At 42.8% G+C, this 21,697-nt stretch overlaps 1 protein-coding gene across 1 annotated transcript in view; it reads right to left on the bottom strand.

Moving 5' to 3' along the window:
• Positions 1–2,213: 2,213 nt before the first annotated feature.
• Positions 2,214–21,697, bottom strand: part of ACSL1 (acyl-CoA synthetase long chain family member 1) — a 47,331-nt gene continuing 27,847 nt past the window's right edge. The window contains 11 exon segments of the mRNA XM_007472293.1: positions 2,214–2,354; positions 2,731–2,802; positions 2,911–3,012; positions 4,080–4,223; positions 11,841–11,957; positions 12,923–13,011; positions 14,843–14,915; positions 15,789–15,884; positions 16,723–16,857; positions 18,560–18,730; positions 20,493–20,570. Coding sequence (XP_007472355.1) covers positions 2,214–2,354; positions 2,731–2,802; positions 2,911–3,012; positions 4,080–4,223; positions 11,841–11,957; positions 12,923–13,011; positions 14,843–14,915; positions 15,789–15,884; positions 16,723–16,857; positions 18,560–18,730; positions 20,493–20,570 — 1,218 coding nt within the window.

The following is a 21,697-nucleotide window of genomic DNA, read 5'->3' on the forward strand; positions in this document are numbered from 1 at the left end:
AAAACAGGCTACAGAAAAACTTAGGGGGTGATTAACCAAGACCTCTGGAAAAGAAAATCTTTAAAATGACAGCGTAGGGTAGCGATAGAAGAAAAGAAACAGTCAGCTGCTGTCAATGGGACACCTTCTCCGACAGTTCCACAGGGAGAGAATGACTCCAGTGAGGCCGAATGAAATCCACCCCAGGACCACCAACTGCAGCGATGCCTCCTGCACTGTCGCTTTTCCCCCGAGAATTTGCACTTTCAAGAATATCCATGTTATTCACACCAAGACTTTCTTCTCTGCAACATAGCAGGGCCGTTGCTGGGAGCTGGCCGGGGCCCGGCGTCAGCAACTGGAAGTGTCGGGATGACTGCGTCCTAGGAAGCAGACCTGGGAGGGAGGAAAGAACTGGGAGGCTGAGGTCATTCTTGCTCCTCGCTTGTGCACATCAGAGGCCACGCCGAACGCGACACCTGACGCAAAAAGGGAGGCTTCACTCACTTGAAATGCAGAAATATTTATTTTGGTTTCCTTCATTGTTTTTGGAAATTCTGTTTTGGTTTATAAAACATAGAAATAGCCAACACTTAAAGCAAACATTCAAAACCCCATTGTGACAAATTATTGACTTCTTGTGCAATTAAGAATGCACGTATGAAGCTAGGCTACCAAATAGCGTTATTACAACGACAACTCTTTAGGGCAAACCCTGTTGTGCTTGTATAATACAGGTAGTCACGTATCCACAAACAACTGCTTTCAACATATAAATGACAACTAAATTCAGTTACATGTGGCAAAGACTTGCAGTAAAGTGAAATGCTGTTAATTACCCAAATTAACTTAAAAAAAAAAATCCCTTGAGAAGTTAATCCCAGGAAATGAGTTTTCCAGATTCCTATGTCTTAGAATTTTGGCTTTTCAAATACATTTCATAGAAATCAGGTAGCATTATGATAGAAGAGCATTTATTAATTACCATCCATTTCAATAAGTACCCAAGCGTATCTACTCCCTTAATTTTTTTTTTTTTTTTTTTCGGTACGCGGGCCTCTCACTGCTGTGGCCTCTCGCACTGCGGAGCACAGGCTCCGGACGCGCAGGCTCAGCAGCCATGGCTCACAGGCCCAGCCGCTCCGCGGCATGTGGGATCCTCCCGGACCGGGGCATGAACCCGTGACCCCTGCATCGGCAGGTGGACTCGCAACCACTGCGCCACCAGGGAAGCCCCTCCCTTAATATTTTTAAAGACATGCCTTGCCTGAGAGTTTATTCTGGGGAAAAAAAGCCACTTAATCACAACGTACCCTTCTGATATGAAAACCACATTGAAAACCATCACAGACAGAGCGACGGGTTCAGTGAAGATAAAGTGGACAGTTCTTCAGGCGTCACAGTTGAACATGGCTGATCCAGGTAATTGTTTCCTTGTTGAAATGTTGTCTTCACTGCAGAGTCTAAGGCAGATTTTTTAAATAACCCCTGGGAAGGGATGGAGGGAGGGAATCGGGTCTGGAGAAGAGGGTCGGCGAGTATTCTGCTCTGTGGGCGCCAGAATCTACCCGCTCTGGTGAGCGGCCATACATCCATCCTGCGTTGTTCTGAGTTAGGTCCATCCTCTGCTCCAACAGGAGTGACAGGGGTTAATCAGAAGGGTCACGTGAGATGGGGAGGGGACGGTGGCAGGGATTAAAAAAAACCTCTGGTCCACTTGCAACCTCCTGCGGCTGGGACCGTTCTTGTTTATATAAGGGACGGTTCCACTTGCAACCTCTTGCAGCTGGGACCGTTCTTGTTTATAAGGGACGGTTCCCTCCAGTGCACGGTACTCTTCAGAGCAGCAGACACCTGCAGAATTTGCAGCAAGTAGCAGACATCTCAGAAATAGCAAAGTCCTAACCACTTGGTTAGCAAAAAAGGGAGACAAGTTTTCACCCTCTTTTTAAACTGAGGAAGTCGTAAATAACTTAGCACATTTTAGTTTCCCCTTTACAACTTTTTTAAGGCTCATTTTGGAAATTGTGTATCACCGTGAACACGGTCTGCAAAGCGACGTGACCATAAGGCAGTGTTCCATTCCCTCTAAGCTTCCTGTGACGAGAATCTGAACGCACGAGGCAGACAAAGACGCTCCTTCCCTACTTGCTGTTGTCAAAACTACCCACTGAGGCCATGGGCGGGAGAAGACCGCGGAGGCATGCGGCCTCTTCCCAGCTTCCTTCCTCGCATTAGATTTTGATGGTGGAATAAAGTTCATCGATCTGTGACCTGAAATAATTCCGAAGCTCTGGCCTTTTAGCTTTCATCGTTGGGGTCAGAAGGCCGTTGTCTACAGAGAATAATTCAGGGTGGAGACTAATACCTTTGACCTGCAAAGAAACCAGGCAGTCAAAGGAGGAAAGCAGCACGGAGGCCACCTGAGTCTAAAAAGCACTTAAGCTTCCCAAGGGATAAAGACCCTTCTGGGCGACTCAAGCCAACCTCTCAGGCCAGGTCCTGCTGTACTGTCTCAACAAAGGGCAGTGGCCTGTTGTCAGTACAGAATCAGGATTGTAGCCTGACCTCCAGGAAGAGAATTCATACCCTTGGTTACAAAAATCCCCTCCCCTGCCAAACCACTCCACTATCCCTTCTGCACAGATGTCTTTACGTCACCTCGTCCTCTTCTATAATATATTCACAAAAAGCATCCTCCAGTCAAAAACCCGTTTTGTAGGAATTCATACACTTGGATGCAAGTCTTACCTGTTCAAATGGTTTTAGGCCAGAATCCTTCCCAAGCCTCACCATGTCTTCCAGAACAGCTTTTTGGACACCCTAATAAGGCAAGAAAAGTAAGATCCTTATTCCCGTGGCGGCAGTCCCTGAACTTTGCACTTAATGCAAAGGGCAGGTCAGGAGTAGGCCGCACGCTTCGGAACCTACCTTGCTTCTGCACAGCTCTTCAAAGGAGCCTTCAAAGCCTCGCTTCCGGGCCCAGGGACTTAGCGTCTCAATGTCTGGTACCACAATTGCTATGAGAAATGCCTTTAACAGAGACAAGTAAGTTATTAAAGGGCTTGATCCAGATGCTCTAAAATTGTGGTTATTATCTGCAGCCTGGGCCCCTGGGAGAACCTGATGGGAGTTACAGATCCTCTTTTCAGAGCATGTTACCAGCCCCAGAGTCCGTGGGGCTCAGGTTAACTCCTGCCTCTGAAATATAGACAGCGTTGGGGATTTTGCAATAAATGTTTCAAAAGAACCATTGGAAATCAAAACCTAATAAAACCCTAATTTTTACTTACTCTTATATATGTTTTTAAAAATAAAACAGGGTCAAATAAGCAAACAAGGGGATAGATATCAGATAACTGCTTTATAAAAAGAGAAAATATATGCAGATTCATTTAGGAGAAACTCTAACACCTCATTCTTTACAATTTAGTGACAACGAAACTAAATAAAAATTAGAGGCATGGGTATGATTCCAGGTCGAAGAAAAATAGGTGCACTCTTGAAGAAAAATAGGTTCACTTTCTTGTAAGAAAATATTCTTCCAAAATTTCAAGATTTGTAGAAATATTAACCCTCAGGAAACCAGACACCCTTCTCTTCCTTCCCACCATCTGTCCAAAATTTTAGCAAATCATGTCTCATTGCAATACTGATGTTGGTTTTAGACTTTAAAATATGTTGGCTCACAACCACCATTTGCTCAAAAATGACGTAGGAGACATATCATAACTAAGTTGGGTTTAATGTTTGAAAATTCTAAACTTTCTTATAACCTGTATATCAATATTTCCCCTCATAATTAAATCAAAAGCTTATTTTACCCACTCCCTTGGTATCCTTATCCAACTTCCCTTGGTAATATGAAATTAAAGAGAAAAAAACTTTTCTGGATAAGAATTGCCAAGTTACAAAATAGATGGAAAAAAAAAAAAGAAATGCCAAGCAGTAAAAACCAGTAACGTGTTGATAATATTCCAGCACATCAGACATGAAAGTCAACTCACACCCATCGCAAACTTCCCATCACACTGACAGGCCCTGGACTTCTAGGCCCGGGCCACGCCAGCCACAGAATTCACGGCTGGGGCAGTGCGTACCTGCAAGCTCTCTCCATGGACAAACACCTGAGCGACAGGTTCACTTCGCTGGTAGATGTTTTCAATCTTCTCCGGAGCTATGTACTCTCCTTGTGCCAGTTTAAAGATGTGCTTTTTCCTGTCGATGATCTTCAAGGTGCCATTCTGTTTGGAGGGCGGGGAGCAGCCTGTGAGCAGGTCCAGCAGCTGCTTTCCCCCCAGCAGCAGGCATTTCCTGTACACTATCATTTAATCCTAATAACCTCTGGCAGGGGTCAGCTGTTAACCCATTTTGCAGAGAGGCAAACTGAGGCTCAGAGAGATTACGTAACTTCCCCCAGGCCACTGAGCAGAGTAGAGACACAGAGAAGGGACTTGGGAGCCCCCCTCACTCCCAGCCAACCAGAGCACCCCGCTTGCTCCCTTCAGCTCAGCAAGCTTCACTTTGTCTCATATCTGAATCGGCCGCTCGATGGGGTAAAGGTCCTCGAGAGCTGAGACGCGCTCATCCTCCCACAGGGCTCTGCGCAGAGCAGGGGCTGCAGAGGCAGCAGCTCACTTCCCTCTGTCCCTGTTCCAGGGAGGGGGCAGGAGGGGGCTGTCAGCTGCCATGATGGCTGTGGGGACGCAAGAATCTCCAGACCAGACTCGCCAAATGCCAGTAGCTCCCACCTCCCCATCTCCCGTAAACAAAACCCCATCCCCACCCGAGGCCACTCTCTCGCTTCGGAGAGTCATCCACTGGAAAGTTCTCTCAGCCCACATCAGTTTTCCTCCGTTTCCAAAGGGAGCCGACTGAGGTGCAGGGAGATTATGAGATGTGCTCCTTAGAGCCAGAGTCAGAATTAGAACAGATACTTCATCCCTCCTGAGTCTGGAAAGAGGGACTTAATTTATTTCTAAATAGCCTGGGTGGACTTGCCTGCTGGTCCAGTGGGTAAGATTCCAAGCTCCCAATGTAGGGGGTCTGGGTTCAATCCCTGGTTGGGGAACTAAATCCTGTATGCATGCCACAACTGAGAGTCCACATGCTGCAACTAAAGATCCCACATGCTGCAGCTAAGACCCAGCGTAGGGCTTCCCTGGTGGCGCAGTGGTTGGGAGTCCGCCTGCCGATGCAGGGAACACGGGTTCGTGCCCTGATCCAGGAAGATCCCACATGCCGTGGAGCGGCTGGGCCCGTGAGCCATGGCCGCTGCTGAGCCTGCGTGCCCGGAGCCTGTGCTCCGCAACGGGAAAGGCCACAACAGTGAGAGGCCCGCATACCGCAAAAGAAAAAAAAATAAATAAATAATAAGACCCAGCGTAGCCAAAATAAATCAATAATAAATAAATAAATAAATAAATATTAAGAAAAAGAAAAAAAAGAACCATGGTGAAGTACCATAATGTCTATGAAAAAAATAAATAGCTTGGGTACTCTGAAATTAATTGGGGGGGTATTCTTCAAAACAATAAAAATTTCGGAGTAAAAGGCACCATAAAAGAGGGCAGGCAGCAGAAGCAAGAAGAACTACAATCCTGCAACCAGTGGAACAAAAACCACATTCACAGAAAGACAGACAAGATGAAAAGGTAGAGGGCTATGTACCAGATGAAGGAACAAGATAAAACCCCAGAAAAACAACTAAATGAAGTGGAGATAGGGAACCTTCCAGAAAAAGAATTCAGAATAATGATAGTGAAGATGATCCAGGACCTCGGGAAAAGAATGGAGGCAAAGATCCAGAAGATGCAAGAAATGTTTAACAAAGACCTAGAAGAATAAAAGAACAAACAAACAGAGATGAACAATACAATAACTGGAATGAAAACTACACTAGAAGGAATCAACAGCAGAATAACTGAGGCAGAAGAACAGATAAGTGACCTGGAAGACAGAATGGTGGAATTCACTGCTGCGGAACAGAATAAAGAAAAAGGAATGAAAAGAAATGAAGACAGCCTAAGAGACCTCTGGGACAACATTAAACGCAACAACATTTGCATTACAGGGGTCCCAGAAGGAGAAGAGAGAGAGAAAGGACCAGAAAAAAATATTTACAGACATTATAGTCGAAAACTTCCCTAACATGGGAAAGGAAATAGCCACCCAAGTCCAGGAAGGGCAGTGAGTCCCATACGGGATAAACCCAAGAAGAAACATGCCGAGACACATAGTAATCAAATTGGCAAAAATTAAAGACAAAGAAAAATTTTTGAAAGCAGCAAGGGAAAAAAGACAAATAACATACAAGGGAACTCCCATAAGGTTAACAGATGCTTTCTCAGCAGAAATTCTATAAGCCAGAAGGGACTGGCATGATATACTTAAAGTGATGAAAGGGAAGAACCTACAACCAAGATTACTCTACCTGGCAAGGATCTCATTGCAATTTGATGGAGAAATCAAAAGCTTTACAGACAAACAAAAGCTAAGAGAATTCAGCACCACCAAACCAGCTCTACAACAAATGCTAAAGAAACTTCTCTAAGTGGGAAACACAAGAGAAGAAAAGGACCTACAAAAACAAACCCAAAACAATTAAGAAAATGGTCATAGGAACATACATATCGATAATTACCTTAAACGTGAATGGATTAAATGCTCCAACCAAAAGACTCACGCTCGCTGAATGGATACAAAAACAAGACCAGTATATATGCTGCCTACAAGAGGACCCACTTCAGACCTAGGGACACATACAGACTGAAAGTGAGGGGATGGAAAAAGATATTCCATGCAAATGGAAATCAAAAGAAAGCTGGAGGAGCAATACTCATATCAGATAAAATAGACTTTAAAATAAAGAATGTTACAAGAGACAAGGAAGGACACTACATAATGATCAAGGGATCAATCCAAGAAGAAGATATAACAATTATAAATATATATGCACCCAACATAGGAGCACCTCAATACATAAGGCAACTGCTAACAGCTATAAAAGAGGAGGCCTGTGAGTCATGGCCACTGAGCCTGCGCGTCCAGAGCCTGTGCTCTGCAATGGGAGAGGCCACAACAGTGAGAAGTCCGCGTACCGCAAAAAAAAAAAAAAAAAAAAAAAAAAAACCCAAAAATGTGTAAGAAGATATAACAATTATAAATATATATGCACCCAACATAGGAGCACCTCAATACATAAGGCAACTGCTAACAGCTGTAAAAGAGGAAATCAACAGTAACACAATAATAGTGGGGGACTTTAACACCTTACTTACGCCAATGGACAGATCATTCAAAATGAAAATTAATAAGGAAACAAAAGCTTTAAGTGACACAATAGACCAGATAGATTTAATTGATATTTACAGGACATTCCATCCAAAAACAGCAGATTACACTTTCTTCTCAAGTGCGCACGGTACGTTCTCCAGGATAGATCACATCTTGGGTCACAAATCAAGCCTCAGTAAATTTAAGAAACTTGAAATCATATTAAGTACCTTTTCAGACCACAATGCTATGAGATTAGAAATGAATTACATGGAAAAAAACATAAAATACACAAACATATGGAGGCTAAACACTACGTTACTAAATAACAAAGAGATCACTGAAGAAATCAAAGAGGAAATAAAAAAATACCTAGACACAAATGACAATGAAAACACAACCATCCAAAACCTGTGGGATGCAGCAAAAGCAGTCCTAAGAGGGAAGTTTACAGCTATACTAGCCTACCTCAAGACAAGAAAAATCTCAAATAAACAATCTAACCTTACACCTAAAGGAACCAGAGAAAGAAGAACAAACAAAACCCAAAGTTAGCAGAAGGAAAGAAATCATAAAGATCAGAGCAGAAATAAATTAAACAGAAACAAAGAAAACAATAGCAAAGATCAATAAAACTAAAAGCTGGTTCTTTGAGAAGATAAACAAAATTGATAAACCATTAGCCAGACTCATCAAGAAAAAGAGGAAGAGGACTCAAATAAATAAAATTAGAAATGAAAAAGGAGAAGTTACAACAGACACCACAGAAATACACAGTCTCTTGTAGTAGAGACTACTACAAGCAACTCTACGCCAATAAAATAGACAACCTGGAAGAAAATGGACAAATTCTTAGAAAGGTATAAGCTTCTAAGACTGAACCAGGAAGAAAAAGAAAATATGAACAGACCAATCACAAGTAAAGAAATTGAAACTGTGATTAAAAATTTTCCAAACAACAGTCCAGGACCAGATGGCTTCACAGGTGAATTCTATCAAACATTTAGAGAAGAGCTAACACCCATCCTTCTCAAACTCTTCCAAAAAATTGCAGAGGAAGGAACACTCCCAAACTCATTCTATGGGGCCACCACCACCCTGATACCAAAACCAGACAAAGATACTACAAAAAAAGAAAATTACAGACCAATATCACTGATGAATATAGATGCAAAAGTCGTCAACAAAATACTAGCAAACAGAATCCAACAACACATTAAAAGGATCATACACCGTGATCAAGTGGGATTTATCCCAGGGATGCAAGGATTCTTCAATATACGCAAATCAATCAATGTGATACACCATATTAACAAATTGAAGAATAAAAACCATATGATCATCTCAATAGATGCAGAAAAACCTTTTGACAAAATTCAACACCGATTTATGATAAAAACTCTCCAGAAAGTGGGCATAGAGGGAACCTACCTCAACATAATAAAGGCCGTATATGACAAACCCACAGCAACATCATTCTCAATGGTGAAAAACTGAAATCATTTCCTCTAAGATCAGGAACAAGACAAGGATGTCCACTCTCACCACTACTATTCAACATGGTTTTGGAAGTCCTAGCCACAGCAATCAGAGAAGAAAAAGAAATGAAAGGAATACACATTGGAAAAGGAGAAGTAAAACTGTCACTGTTTGCAGATGACATGATACTATACATAGAGAATCCTAAAGATGCCACCAGAAAACTACTAGAGCTAATCAATGAATTTGGTAAAGCTGCAGGATACAAAATTAATGCACAGAAATCTCTTGCATTCCTATACACTAATGATGAAAAATCTGAAAGAGAAATTAAGGCAACACTCCCATTTACCACTGCAACAAAGAGAATAAAATACCTAGGAATAAACCTACTTAGCGAGACAAAAGACCTGTATGCAGAAAACTATAAGACACTGATGAAAGAAATTAAAAATGTTACCAACAGATGGAGACATATACCATGTCCTTGGATTGGAAGAATCAATATTGTGAAAATGACTATACTACCCAAAGCAATCTACAGATTCAATGCAATCCCTGTCAAATTACCAATGGCATTTTTTACAGAACTAAAACAAAAATCTTAAAATTTGTATGGAGACACAAAAGATCCCGAATAGCCAAAGCAGACTTGAGGGAAAAAAACGGAGCTGGAGAAATCAGACTCCCTGACTTCAGACTACACTACAAAGCTACAGTAATCAAGACAATATGGTACTGGCACAAAAACAGAAACACAGATCAATGGAACAAGATAGAAAGCCCAGAGGTAAACCCATGCACCCACGGTCACCTAATCTATGACAAAGGAGGCAAGGATATACAATGGAGAAAAGACAGTCTCTTCAATAAGTGGTGCCAGGAAAACTGGACAGCTACATGTAAAAGAATTAAATTAGAACACTCCCTAACACCATACACAAAAATAAACTCAAAATGGATTAGAGACCTAAATGTAAGATTGGACACTAAAACTCTTAGAGGAAAACATAAGAACACTCTTTGACATAAATCACAGCAAGATCTTTTTTGATCCACCTCCTAGAGTAATGGAAATAAAAACAAAGATAAACAAAGGGGACCTAATTAAACTTCAAAGCTTTTGCACAGCAAAGGAAACCATAAACAAGATGAAAAGACAACCCTCAGAATGGGAGAAAATATTTGCAAATGAATCAACAAAGGATTAATCTCCAAAATATATAAACAGCTCATGCAGCTCAATGTTAAAAAAACAAACAACCCAATTCAAAAATGGGCAGAAGACCTAAATAGACATTTCTCCAAAGAAGACATACAGATGGCCAAGAAGCACATGAAAAGCTGCTCAACATCACTAATTATTAGAGAAATGCAAATCAAAACTACAATGAGGTATCACCTCACACCACTCAGAATGGGCTTCATCAGAAAATCTACACACAACAAATGCTGGAGAGGGTGTGGAGAAATACAAATAATAAATGTTGGAGAAGGTGTGGAGAAAAGGGAACCCTCCTACACTGTTGGTGGGAATGTAAATTGGTACAGCCACCATGGAGAACTGTATAGAGGTTCCTTAAAAAACTAAAAATAATGTGTTCATTGGATTTTAACATTTTATTGACCAGATTTTTGCAATCTTAGTGTGTTATATTTATTTATCTATTAAATCAGTGCAAAACTCTTATTATTTGATTAAAAGTAGGTTTGAAATAAAGCAAATCATCTGAAAAAAAAAACAACTAAAAATAGAATTACCATATGATCCAGCAATCCCAGTACTGGGCATATACCCAGATCCAGCAATCCCAGTACTGGGCATATACCCATAATTCAAAAAGACACATGCACCCTAATGTTCATTGCAGCACTGTTTACAATAGCCAGGACATGGAAGCAACCTAAATGCCCATCGACAGATGAATGGATAAAGAAGATGTGGCACATATATGCAATGGAATATTACTCAGCCATAAAAAGGAATGAAACTGGGTCATTTGTTGAGATGTGGATGGACCTAGAGACTGTCATACAGAGTGAAGTAAGTCAGAAAGAGAAAAACAAATATCGTATATTAATGCATATATGTGGAACCTAGAAAAATGGTACAGATGAACCAGTTTGCAGGGCAAAAATTGAGACACAGATGTAGAGAACAAACATAGGGACACCAAGGGGGGAAAGTGATGGTGGGGGGATGGTGGTGTGATGCATTGGGAGATTGGGATTGACATGTATACAATGATGTGTATAAAGTTGATGACTAATAAGAACCTGCTCTATAAAAAAATAAAATTCAAAAAAAAAGTTCTAAAACTAATGTTCCCTAAACCAATGGCCATCATGGTTTTCTCCTTTTTTCAAATTGTCCAAGAACAGCAGATATAAAGGGGAAATTCTATGTAATCATTCCTCATAGGTGATAAATAAATAAATAAATAAAGCACCATAAATCTGTAAGACTAGAACAATACACAATAATAAAAATTACACTAGCCATTTGAGTGCTTGCAATTAAACACAGTAACAACTTTAAAAAGCAGTGGTGTCACCACAACAAGCAAAAGTGGTGAAACCTACAGGTCGGCTTTTTGCACAAGCATCTCACTCCCAAGATGGACTCTGTATTTCTCTATAGTCAACGGTTCTGAGGCTAAGTTCAAAGGGGATGGCCTGATCCTCTAAGCACTTATCCTGTTTTTACTGATATGACAATGCTAAGAAACGTGTGTTCACAAATTTTCGCCGGTCGTACATGCCTGGCAGCCTATGCAGTGCCCCCAGACCTTAACTAAGGCCTCAACATCAAGGCACAGCAGTGAAATGTGAAAAGCCAGACACAGTGTCTCTGGATTTCAAGCCAGAAGCAGCAACCGGAAAGGATGTCAAGCATCAAAACAAAACATATTTGCTGCCATTAAAGTGAAAATGCTACACGAGGATGCTAAGTATAAGCCTGTTTCCTTCAGAAGACGGAAGGGTCTACGCTCCACCGCTCGGTAAGGAGAAAGGGGAGGGAAAGTTAGGGTGCCACTGCGACGTGGGGTTTTTTCTTCCCTATGGTGGAACAAAAGTGTCTGTGAACACGGGAGGGGACCACTTACTGGTAACCACTTTCCAATGTCCCCTGTGTGCAACCAGCCGTCTTTATCCAGAGCTTCTGCTGTGTTTGCTGGGTCCTTTAAGTAGCCTTGAAATACATTAGCCCCTTTCACACACACCTGAGGGGAAAACACCGGGAGGGAGGCATGGGCGTGGGAGTTGGAAGAAGGTGGATGAAAGGTACAAACATCCAGTTATACGATAAATAAGGACCAGGGGTGTCACGTACAGCATGGTGACTACAGTTAGCACAGCCATATGGAAGATTTTAAAGTTGTTAAGAGAGCAGATCTTAAAGAGTTCTCATCACAAGGGAAAAAACCACATTTCTTCTATTTTTTGTATCTATATGAGATGATGGATGTTTACTAAACTTACTGCGGTGATCATTTCACAATATATACGAATCAAATCATGATGCTGTACACCTTAAACTCACACCATGCTGGATGTCAATTATATCTCAACAAAACTGGAGGGGGAAAAAGATGATCTGTTAAGAGCACTGACTGGGGCTCCTCCAGAGAAAACTCGTGTGTGTGTGTGTGTGTGTGTGTGTGTGTGTGTGTGTGTGTGTGTGTGTGTCTCCCAGAGCTACCAGAGCCCCGCTGGCATCGTGGCAGCACCTCTCATCCCCCACTTCCCTTCCATAATGGCCTTGGCTGCAGTCAAGTTCCAGGGCTCACGCTCACCCTAGGCTCTGGATCAGAGCTTCTGGAAAACCCCAAAGGGGGTGAAATCCCAAGGCAATTTGGCCTTCCTTCCTCTAGCCAGTAGCTCACTAACAGGGATGGAGGGCAATTAGCAGACAGGAAGCCGTGGCCCAGGACTTCAGGCCCTGGAGCCTCTGTACCCTCCTGGGCCCACGGCCCCAACATGGCTGGCGGCAGAAGGCAGGCATTAGAGCCCCCCACCTCCCTACCCGCCCTGCGAGTTAGGCATAAATGTACCGTCAAAAAGAAGCCTGTGTGACTGAGGGTCACCAGCAACACCAAGCTCAGTGGCTTTACGTGCTGTGGTGCTGAGAGGTGGCTGGTTACTGGAGGAGCCCGCAGTGAGGGGGTGACTACGGGATTTCACTCACCTCGCCCTCGCCCTTGGCAGCCATGTAATTCATTTCTTCCACATCAACAAGCTTTATAATGTTGCAAGGCATTGGGGCACCAACATGGCCTGTATATCAAATAAAAGATCATCACTCCTACCATGACTACCGATATCCTTAGGACAGACCACTTTTATCACAAACAAGCCCACTCACGATGAGAACAGAGGGTATAAACCTCTGGTTTCGGCAATCACAGCCTGTCACCCCCTGGTAAATTACAGAGTTTATTCCTAGAAAAGAGACAAAAACATTCCAATGTCTCTTAGGGAGCTTTCCCAAGTCTGATGCTCCAAATTATTTTTCAAAGTATAAATGATCTGGCTGCTCATTTTCAGGGTTTCTTTGAACACCTGGAAGCAGGTTTCCTGAAACTTTCACCTGGTTCCCATGATCTGAGGGCCCTGCTCTCCCTCATACAGACGTAACATCCCCGTTCTCTATAAGAACAGACCTTGACAGGTCAGATGGTTCTGACCAATACGGCCTTATTCCCTTGATTATAAACGAACATGTTTTACATGCAAGTTTATGAAGACAGGACAGGGTTTCTTTTCACAGCTCACTTAACTCTCTTGCCAAACGGTGCTATGACTGGGTTCTTTTCCCAAAACAAAAATAACAGATATTAGATTAAGTTTTAAGAGTATCACAAGTCATTCTTCCTATGTTTTGATAATTTTAGCTTAAAGAAGTCACTATTCAAATTCTCTAGCCGGTAAGGCACCAGGAGTTAAAAATTAAACAAACAGGGACTTCCCTGGTGGCGCAGTGGTTAAGAATCCACCTGCCAATGCAGAGGACACGGGTTCGATCCCTGGTCCGGGAAGATTCTACGTGCCGCGGAGCAACTAAGCCCGTGCGCCACAACTACTGAGCCTGTGCTCTAGAGCATGTGAGCCACAACTACTGAGCCCATGTGCCACCACTACTGAAGCTCATGTGCCTAGAGCCTGTGCTCCACAACAAGAGAAGCCACCGCAATGAGAAGCCCACGTACAGCAACGAAGAGTAGCCCCTGCTCGCCACAACTAGAGAAAGCCCACACGCAGCAACGAAGACCCAACGCAGCCAAAAATAAATAAATAAATAAATTTGTTTTTAAAAAATTAAACAAACACCATGAAAAAGGTTCACAGACTGTTAGTGCCAATCGCAGCAGAATTATGCTACTAGAAAGTGCTTGATACTAGAATCTATGTCATTAGATGTTCATATGTGTAAAACAGCAAACAAATCACAGAATTTATTTATCACAGTGTAGAATACACTGCCGGTGTGGGACAGGGGAAGGCACAGAAGTTTTATGGTCAGACCTGGGTTGGAATCCTGGCTCCAAAACATAAAGCTGTGTAAATTCTTATACATTACCGACATGCCTTTTAGCCAACAATCAATCATGTCCTCGCAGAGGTAACAGGGCTTCTCTCACAGGGGTGCTGGGATGAAGCACATATAATGTGCATCATAAACTCCTGAGGCAGAACCTCATGCAGGACAGTTTGTCCTCCCCTGTTTTTTCCTTTTGGGACAAAGGACTTGTGTTTATTTCTGTCTGGAGTCTCTGGAAACTTAATTAAAATTTACCAGCAAATAATTAGGCCCCAATCAATTCCTGGAAAGCTCTGTTGGGCCAAACATTCTGAACCTGGTATAAAGAACACCATCTCTAGATGTGACCTTCAGGATCTATGTAAATCTCTGTTGCCACCCACCCAGGTTGACAGAGCCTCAAAGTCACATCCTACTCTGCCACAGGGCCCCCTGGTTTCCAAGATTGTTGACCTCAAGGCCTAATCATCACAGACACAACACCTGTTTAAGTTGGTTTATTAACCCAATTCCAGTAATTCCAGTGCCAAAAGTAAGATCCCAATAAGGAAAGTCCTGCCATCATACCTGCGGTCCAGTCCCCAGGCACAGTCAGGCAGCACCCGGCAGTGCACTCGGTCTGTCCATAGCCTTCGTAGAACTGGGTCACCAAGAGATGGGACAGGAAGAGAGGGGGACAGTCACACCTCTGCTAGAAGTGCTCAGTAACTAAGTTCCTCTAGCTCGTTTGGTAACCTCAGCCTATACGCTACAACACGCTTTATTACAGCACCCAACGTATTCACCCACATAGGAGACAATGTCATTCACAGGTCACGCCGTGCACCACCTGCCCAGGGACTCACTCGCTCCGTCGGCTTGGCTACTTATCACCCAGTCTCTGCTGACTCCCCCTCCCCTTTAAGAAAGGGTCTCTGCATGCTTTGCATATCGCCTTATCACTTACTGCCTGCCAATCCCCATGCCCTCACACCTGATCTAAAGGCATCTTTTGTGCCTCACCCTAGAGAAAATTACCCAGTGGTAGACACAAATGCATATTCTGTCTGGGGTAAAAGATATATACAGGCACACTTCATTTTATTCGCTTTGCAGATACTGCATTTCTTACAAATTGAAGGTTTGTGGCAATGCTGCGTTGTCATATGACGGTTAGCAATAAAGTATTTTTAAATTAAGATATATACATTGCTTTTTAGACGTAATACTATTGCACACTTAACAGACTAGTGTAAACATTACTTTTATATGCACCAGGAAACCAAAAAGTTCACGTGACTGGCTTTACTGCGATATTGGCTTTGTTGCAATATTGGCTTTACTGCAGTTGTCTGGAACTGAACCTGCTGTATCTCCGAGGTGTGCCTATACCCCTTTCTCCAAGCAACCTAGGAACAAGATGATCTTCCAGACAACAGTACGGCACGCGGAGGAGACTGCCTTTTGGAAAAAGCAGACTCCTGGGCAGGACTCGGTCCGAGACCAGGGGGAGGTGCGGAAGGAGGCGCCTCACCTGGCAGCCCAGCGCGGCTCTCAGGAAGGTCAGCACGGTGGCGGACACGGGCGCTGCTCCTGTGATCATCAGCCGTACTTTTCCTCCCAGGCTCGACTTGCAAGGCAGGGAGAGGGGAGAGGGTGAGGGGCAAGTGACTGGAAGGTGGCGGGCTTCTCAAAGATTCCTTCTTGGAACCCCAATACTCTAACCCACCAGCTCCTTGTCTGCAGGCTGCACAGAACTCACTGCGCCCGACGACGCACAGGCACCCCAAGAGGGACACCTGATTGGAGTTTTGTTCCACCCGAAACCACTCCATTCACTCTCAACAGGTGTGGAAAATAAAGCAACACCTCTATACCTGCAGGTGTTTTAAGGAATTAGAACAAGAGTGTCGTGGGTTTATGGCAACCACCACCTCCTAGGGGACATAATATTATTCCATATTCTTTATCACTCATGCCTAAAAAAATACCTCAAGAGTCCCAGAACGGTAAAACAAAATGGAGAATCAGAAAGCCTATGCTACCTGATTCCTTTTCTGCCCTGGATAACTAAACACTGTTCAGATTTATCTTGGACACTGAGGTTTTGCTAATGGCTTTGTCCTTAGTTTTTAGAAATGTGCCAGAAATTCTCTCTCTCACCTTCTCTTTTAAAAACAGTCCTCACACAATATAGGGGTAGGGGATTAAGAGGTACAAACTATTAGGTATAAAATAAGCTACAAGGATATATTGCACAACATGGGGAATATAGCCAATATTTTATAATAACTATAAATGGAGTATAATCTTTAGAAACTGTGAATTACTATATTGTACACCTGTAACTTATATAATATTGTACATCAGCTATACTTCAATTGAAAAAAAAAAGAGCCCTCACAGAAAGTTTGAAACGCAAAGGTGTTTACATGACAAATAACCGTTGTGAGTCAATGTGCTAATACCTGTATTTTGTGGAAGATCAACTTATCCCACAGGCTGTTGTTTCTAATGATGCCACTGCGAAGCTCGGCTTCTTTCCTCTTGGAGGCAAAGTCCAACAGCCATCGCTTCAGCGTGGTGTTTGCCTGAGCAAAAATCTAGTAAGTCAAGAAGCAAGAAGGTTTCACAATAAGTAGGATGGCGAGATAATAAAAAGTCAGATAATAAAAAGTGTCAGTGAAAATGTAGAGAAATTGGAACCCTCATACACTGCTGGTGGGAATGTGAAATGGTGCAGCTGCTTTAGAAAACAGACCGGCGGTTCCTCAGTTAAACACAGAGTTACTGTATGACTAGCAATTATGCTCCTAGGCACATACCCGAGAGAATGAAAACACATGTCCACACAGCCTCTTGCCCGTGAATGTTCACAGCAGCATTATTCATAATAGCCAAGAAGCAGAAACAACCCAAATGCCCATCAGTGGATGGATGGATAAATAAAACGTGTTGTATCCATGCAGTGGAGTATTATTTGGCCATTAAAAGGAATGAAGTATGGATGCATGCTATGACAAGGATGGACCTTGAAAGCATACTAAGCAAAAGAAGCCAGCAACAAAAGAATATTGCATGATTCCATTCGCATGAAAATCCAGAATAGGGAAATCTATAGATTCAGAAAGTAGATGAGTTTTTTGGGTGGTGGAGGGAGGTAGCAGGGTGGAGGATGATACCACATCCTTTTTGAGGTGATAAAAATGTTCTAAAATGGACTGTAATGATGGTTGCAGAACTCTGAGAATGTACTAAGAACCTTTGAATTGTACACTTAGTGGGTGAATTGCATGTAATGTGAATTATATCTCAATAAAGCTGTTTTAGAGTTTTTTAAAAAAGAACTATTAAGAAAATGAGAAGGTTGGCACTTCCCTGGTGGCACAGTGGTTAAGAATCTGCCTGACAATGCAGGGGACACAGGTTCGATCCCTGGTCCGGAAGATTCCACGTGCCGCAGAGCAACTAAGCCCATGCGCCACAACTACTGAGCCTGCGCTCTAGAGCTCGTGTGCCACAACTACTGAACCCACGTGCCGCAACTACTGAGCCTGCACGCCACAGCTACTGAAGCCCACGTGCCTAGAGCCCATGCTCCACAACAAGAGAAGCCACTGCAATGAGAAGCCCGCGCACCGCAGCGAAGAGTAGCCCCTGCTCGCCGCAACTAGAGAAAGCCTGTCGGCAGCAACGAAGACCCAATGCAGCCAAAAATAAATAAATTAAAAAAAAAAAATGAGAAGGTTCTCATAGATGACGAAAGCCATGTCTCAAAATAAAGAGTATTGGAACCGCCCAGTCCAAATTCATTCTGGAGACTGCTCACACCACACAGGGTCCAGCCCCAGCTGTGGGGTCCGTGCTCTAAAGGCTCACCACCTACTCTCGGTCCCTGGCTTGGTTTAGTCACGTCTCTCAGGGTGGCTAAGTAAGTAATATTTTTCATGCAGTGGAGCTATACAATTTATAAAGCCTTTTCATATGATGTAATTAGCATCTTTATGAGATGGAGGAGGTAACAGTCCACTGTAAAGATGAGAAAACAGAGGCTCAAAGAGTTTATCATGAAAATAAAACAACCTCCACCTCACACCTGTATTGTGCCTTCCAGTTTACAAGGTGTGTCCATAGGCACTTTCTCTTATAACCGTCACTCACAGCTCTGGGAGGTAAACGCACTCAGGTTTATTAGCAGAGGGGTAAACTGCAGTCCCTTGAGAGAGTAAGGGCAGCGGCCATGGTCACACACGGTCTTGGACTCAAGGTTCGGAGCTCTGCCACTTCTCTTCCCTTGGCACTTACTCGGTCAAACATCCGGGTCCGCGCCTGAGGAAAAAGTCAGTCAAACATCCAGTTCAGCAGTCTGGGGACCACAGGGAAGACGGTGGGTTGAAGGGTCTTGAGATCATCCATAAGCAGCCTGATGTCTCCTTGGAAAAATCCTATTTTAGCTCCGTGACTCAGCATCAAAAACTAGAGAGGTAAACAGAAATATCCAACATGTCATCATTGCAGCAGGGATTACACAACACACACAGACACACAAGGCTCCAGTTTTAGTATTTCAGACCAGCTTCCAGAAATCATAAAGTTCCTAAATGTAGGGAGCTTTTCAAACAATGTTCTTGTGTCCTTGGGTCCTTGTACAACACGGGAATGTGGCATCGCTCTTGATTATCCTGAAGATAAAGGGACTAGTAAGAAACCAGGGAATGTGGTTTTCAGTGATGATCAGAGAGGTTCTGCTATTTTAGCTTCAATAATAAATATCTGCTGAATGAATGACATGGTATTCGATAATCCAAGTATTTTTAGCCTTCCAGAAACTTTAGGTCTAACTTATTCTCATCAAAAAAACTTAGCTACTTGCCTTAGCTTTTAAAAGTCTCATCTCTTCTATCTGAATCTAACTAAAAAATTCTGAGTAGTCAGAATACGCTGCAGCCGAGGCACTAGGCCATCTGTACCGCAGCAGTTTGCATTCGGCTATAACCTAGTGCCTGAATTTTGTCCTGTCTGATGCAAGCTGCACTGGCAAGCCACAGGCACTTGACAAAGAGTCTGCCTGTTTTAAATTTTAAAAAGAAAGAGAGATTCAAGAGATGATGCAACGGAAGTACAAACGGTCTTAGGCTTGAAAGCAGGAACAACTAGAAAGGTTCATTGTTTAAAACTTAAAGCTCAGAGGTTTCTGTTCAGTGTGGCCTCTGCCTCCTGGGCACACTTTGCAAACTAGTCCCACTGTCAACACGTCTGCAGTCACTCTGTAAACTCACAGGGTCTCCTGAGGCGTGCAGGAGACACAAGTATCAGATAGAAGATCCTTGATCCTTTGGGGGAAGTGAATCCTACAGGGCGGCAGCTAGTCAAAGGGCCGGGATTTTATCAGCTGCCCCTCTCTCTCTAATACCTGCCCAGTACTTGCAACACAGCTGCTGCCCCGTGAACATTCATTAAATGAGTGAGCAGTGCTCACTGTTTCTCCTGTAAGCATACAATCCAAAACTGTCCAAGAAGGAAAAAAGATGGTTCTTGGTCAGTTTTTAAATTAGTCACACACTCGTGTATGAGGAGCTCAGGCAGAGGTCAGCTGAAGGTCATCCTGCTTTGCCAAAGGCACTTGGAATATTGCTGAAAAAATGAATCTGGAGTCAACTTGTGCCTTATGAACAAGCACAGTCAAAAACAGAGACTTCTGGGACTTCCCTGGCGGTCCAGTAGTTAGGACTCCACACCTTCCACTGCAGAGAGCATGGGTTCGATCCCTGGTCGGGGTACTAAGATCCCACAAGCCGTACGGCATGGCCAAAAAGAAAAAAAATAGAGACTTCTTACAGAACTGAAGCCTCACCAGCCTTTGTGGGATGGTATTCATAAAAATTCTACATTCACAGCTCATCTTTCTGAATTCACGTCCATATTCGTGTCCTTCAAAAGTCTGAGCTTCCAATTTTAAAATGAGTATTAAAGTTCAAGTATCTGGACCCAGAAAAAAAATTATACTCTTAAATAATTAGCTCAATTTCTAAAATGGGCCTGAGCAAAGAACTCTCTACGTAGAGGACAGTCTGCACACTCAAACTTATCTGCATGAACCACTCATGCATGTGTGCAATGGTAAAAATGAAATGTCTGTGTCACTAGCATTCAAGACAAGTGCTTTCTGTAAAACACAACAACTTAGCAGAACACAACCAAATGCATGTGCACAAACAAAATAAAACTCAGTACCTACCTCTACAACCTTCTCAAACATGTGGGCGAGAGGCAAGAAAGAGATCAAAGTATCATCTGTGGAAGGAATGAATGCACGCTGGAAAGCAAAGACACCAGGCAGGCAGAAAAGCATTAGAATTTCCAGGAATTTTCCATTTTATTATTATAAATTACAAATTGTGAATCTTAATATTAACATTAACTGTAAACATTTACTTCAATGATTCATGAATTTTAAGTTTTCTTTGAAGGTCAATAAGGAAAGTAAAATTTCACTTGCTAAGGTACTAAATGTTGAACTCTGTTTAGAAAGTATATACGAAAAGGATTAAGAAAGTGTAAGTATAAGTGAAAGTGAGATCAAGCTTCTGCAGTCGCCAAAGGTGCCCATTCCCCAAAACCATTAAGCACAGGCTCCTACCACAAAAAGTAGACCGTGTGGAGCCCTCCCAGAAACATGTAATTTGCAAAAGCAAATTATGTAAAAGTGTGCAAAGGATATGAGGGAAAGGCATTCATTATATTATTCAATAAGTACTTTTTTAAACGGCAAGTTTGAAATAGACCTTTGGTGTTACAGACTGAATTGTGACCATCCCCCTCAAAGTCATATGTTAAAGCCCTAGCCCCCAAAGTGACTGTATTTGGAGACAGGGAAGGTCATTAAGGTTAAATGAGGTCATGAGGGTGGGGCCCTGATCCAATAAGGCTGGTGTCCTTGTAAGAACAGGGAGAAACACCAGAAACCTCTCTCTTGTTCTCCGTACACAAACAGAGGAGATGTCGGGGGATGGGGTGGTGAGGGGCCTGCGGTCTACAAGCCAAGAAGGGAGCCTTCACCAGAACCAAACCTGCTGGCACCTCGATCATGGACTTCTACCCTCCAAAACTGTGAGAAAATACATGTCTGTTGTTTAAGCCATCCAGTCTGTGTTATTTTGTTGTGGCAGCCCAGGCAGACTAAGATACTTACAAAGCAAACTTTAAGATTATAGGAAGTAACTAAAGTTTGAGGCTTTAATCCTTCTTATAAAGTGGAAGCCAAATCAAATCAAGCATAATAAATAATAAAAACGATAATAATCCAAAAAACCTTCAGCAGCATTTAACATTTCTTTGTCAACTTAAAGAAATTAATTCTTTTCCATACTAAAATAGGAGATAAAAACAAGAGAGTCAGTTCTTCTCTGTCCTTTCCTGGAAACATTTATAGAGCAGTATCCA

The sequence above is a fragment of the Lipotes vexillifer genome, unplaced genomic scaffold, assembly GCF_000442215.2.
Source record: "Lipotes vexillifer unplaced genomic scaffold, Lipotes_vexillifer_v1.1 scaffold951, whole genome shotgun sequence".
Taxonomy (NCBI): Eukaryota; Metazoa; Chordata; class Mammalia; order Artiodactyla; family Lipotidae; genus Lipotes; species Lipotes vexillifer.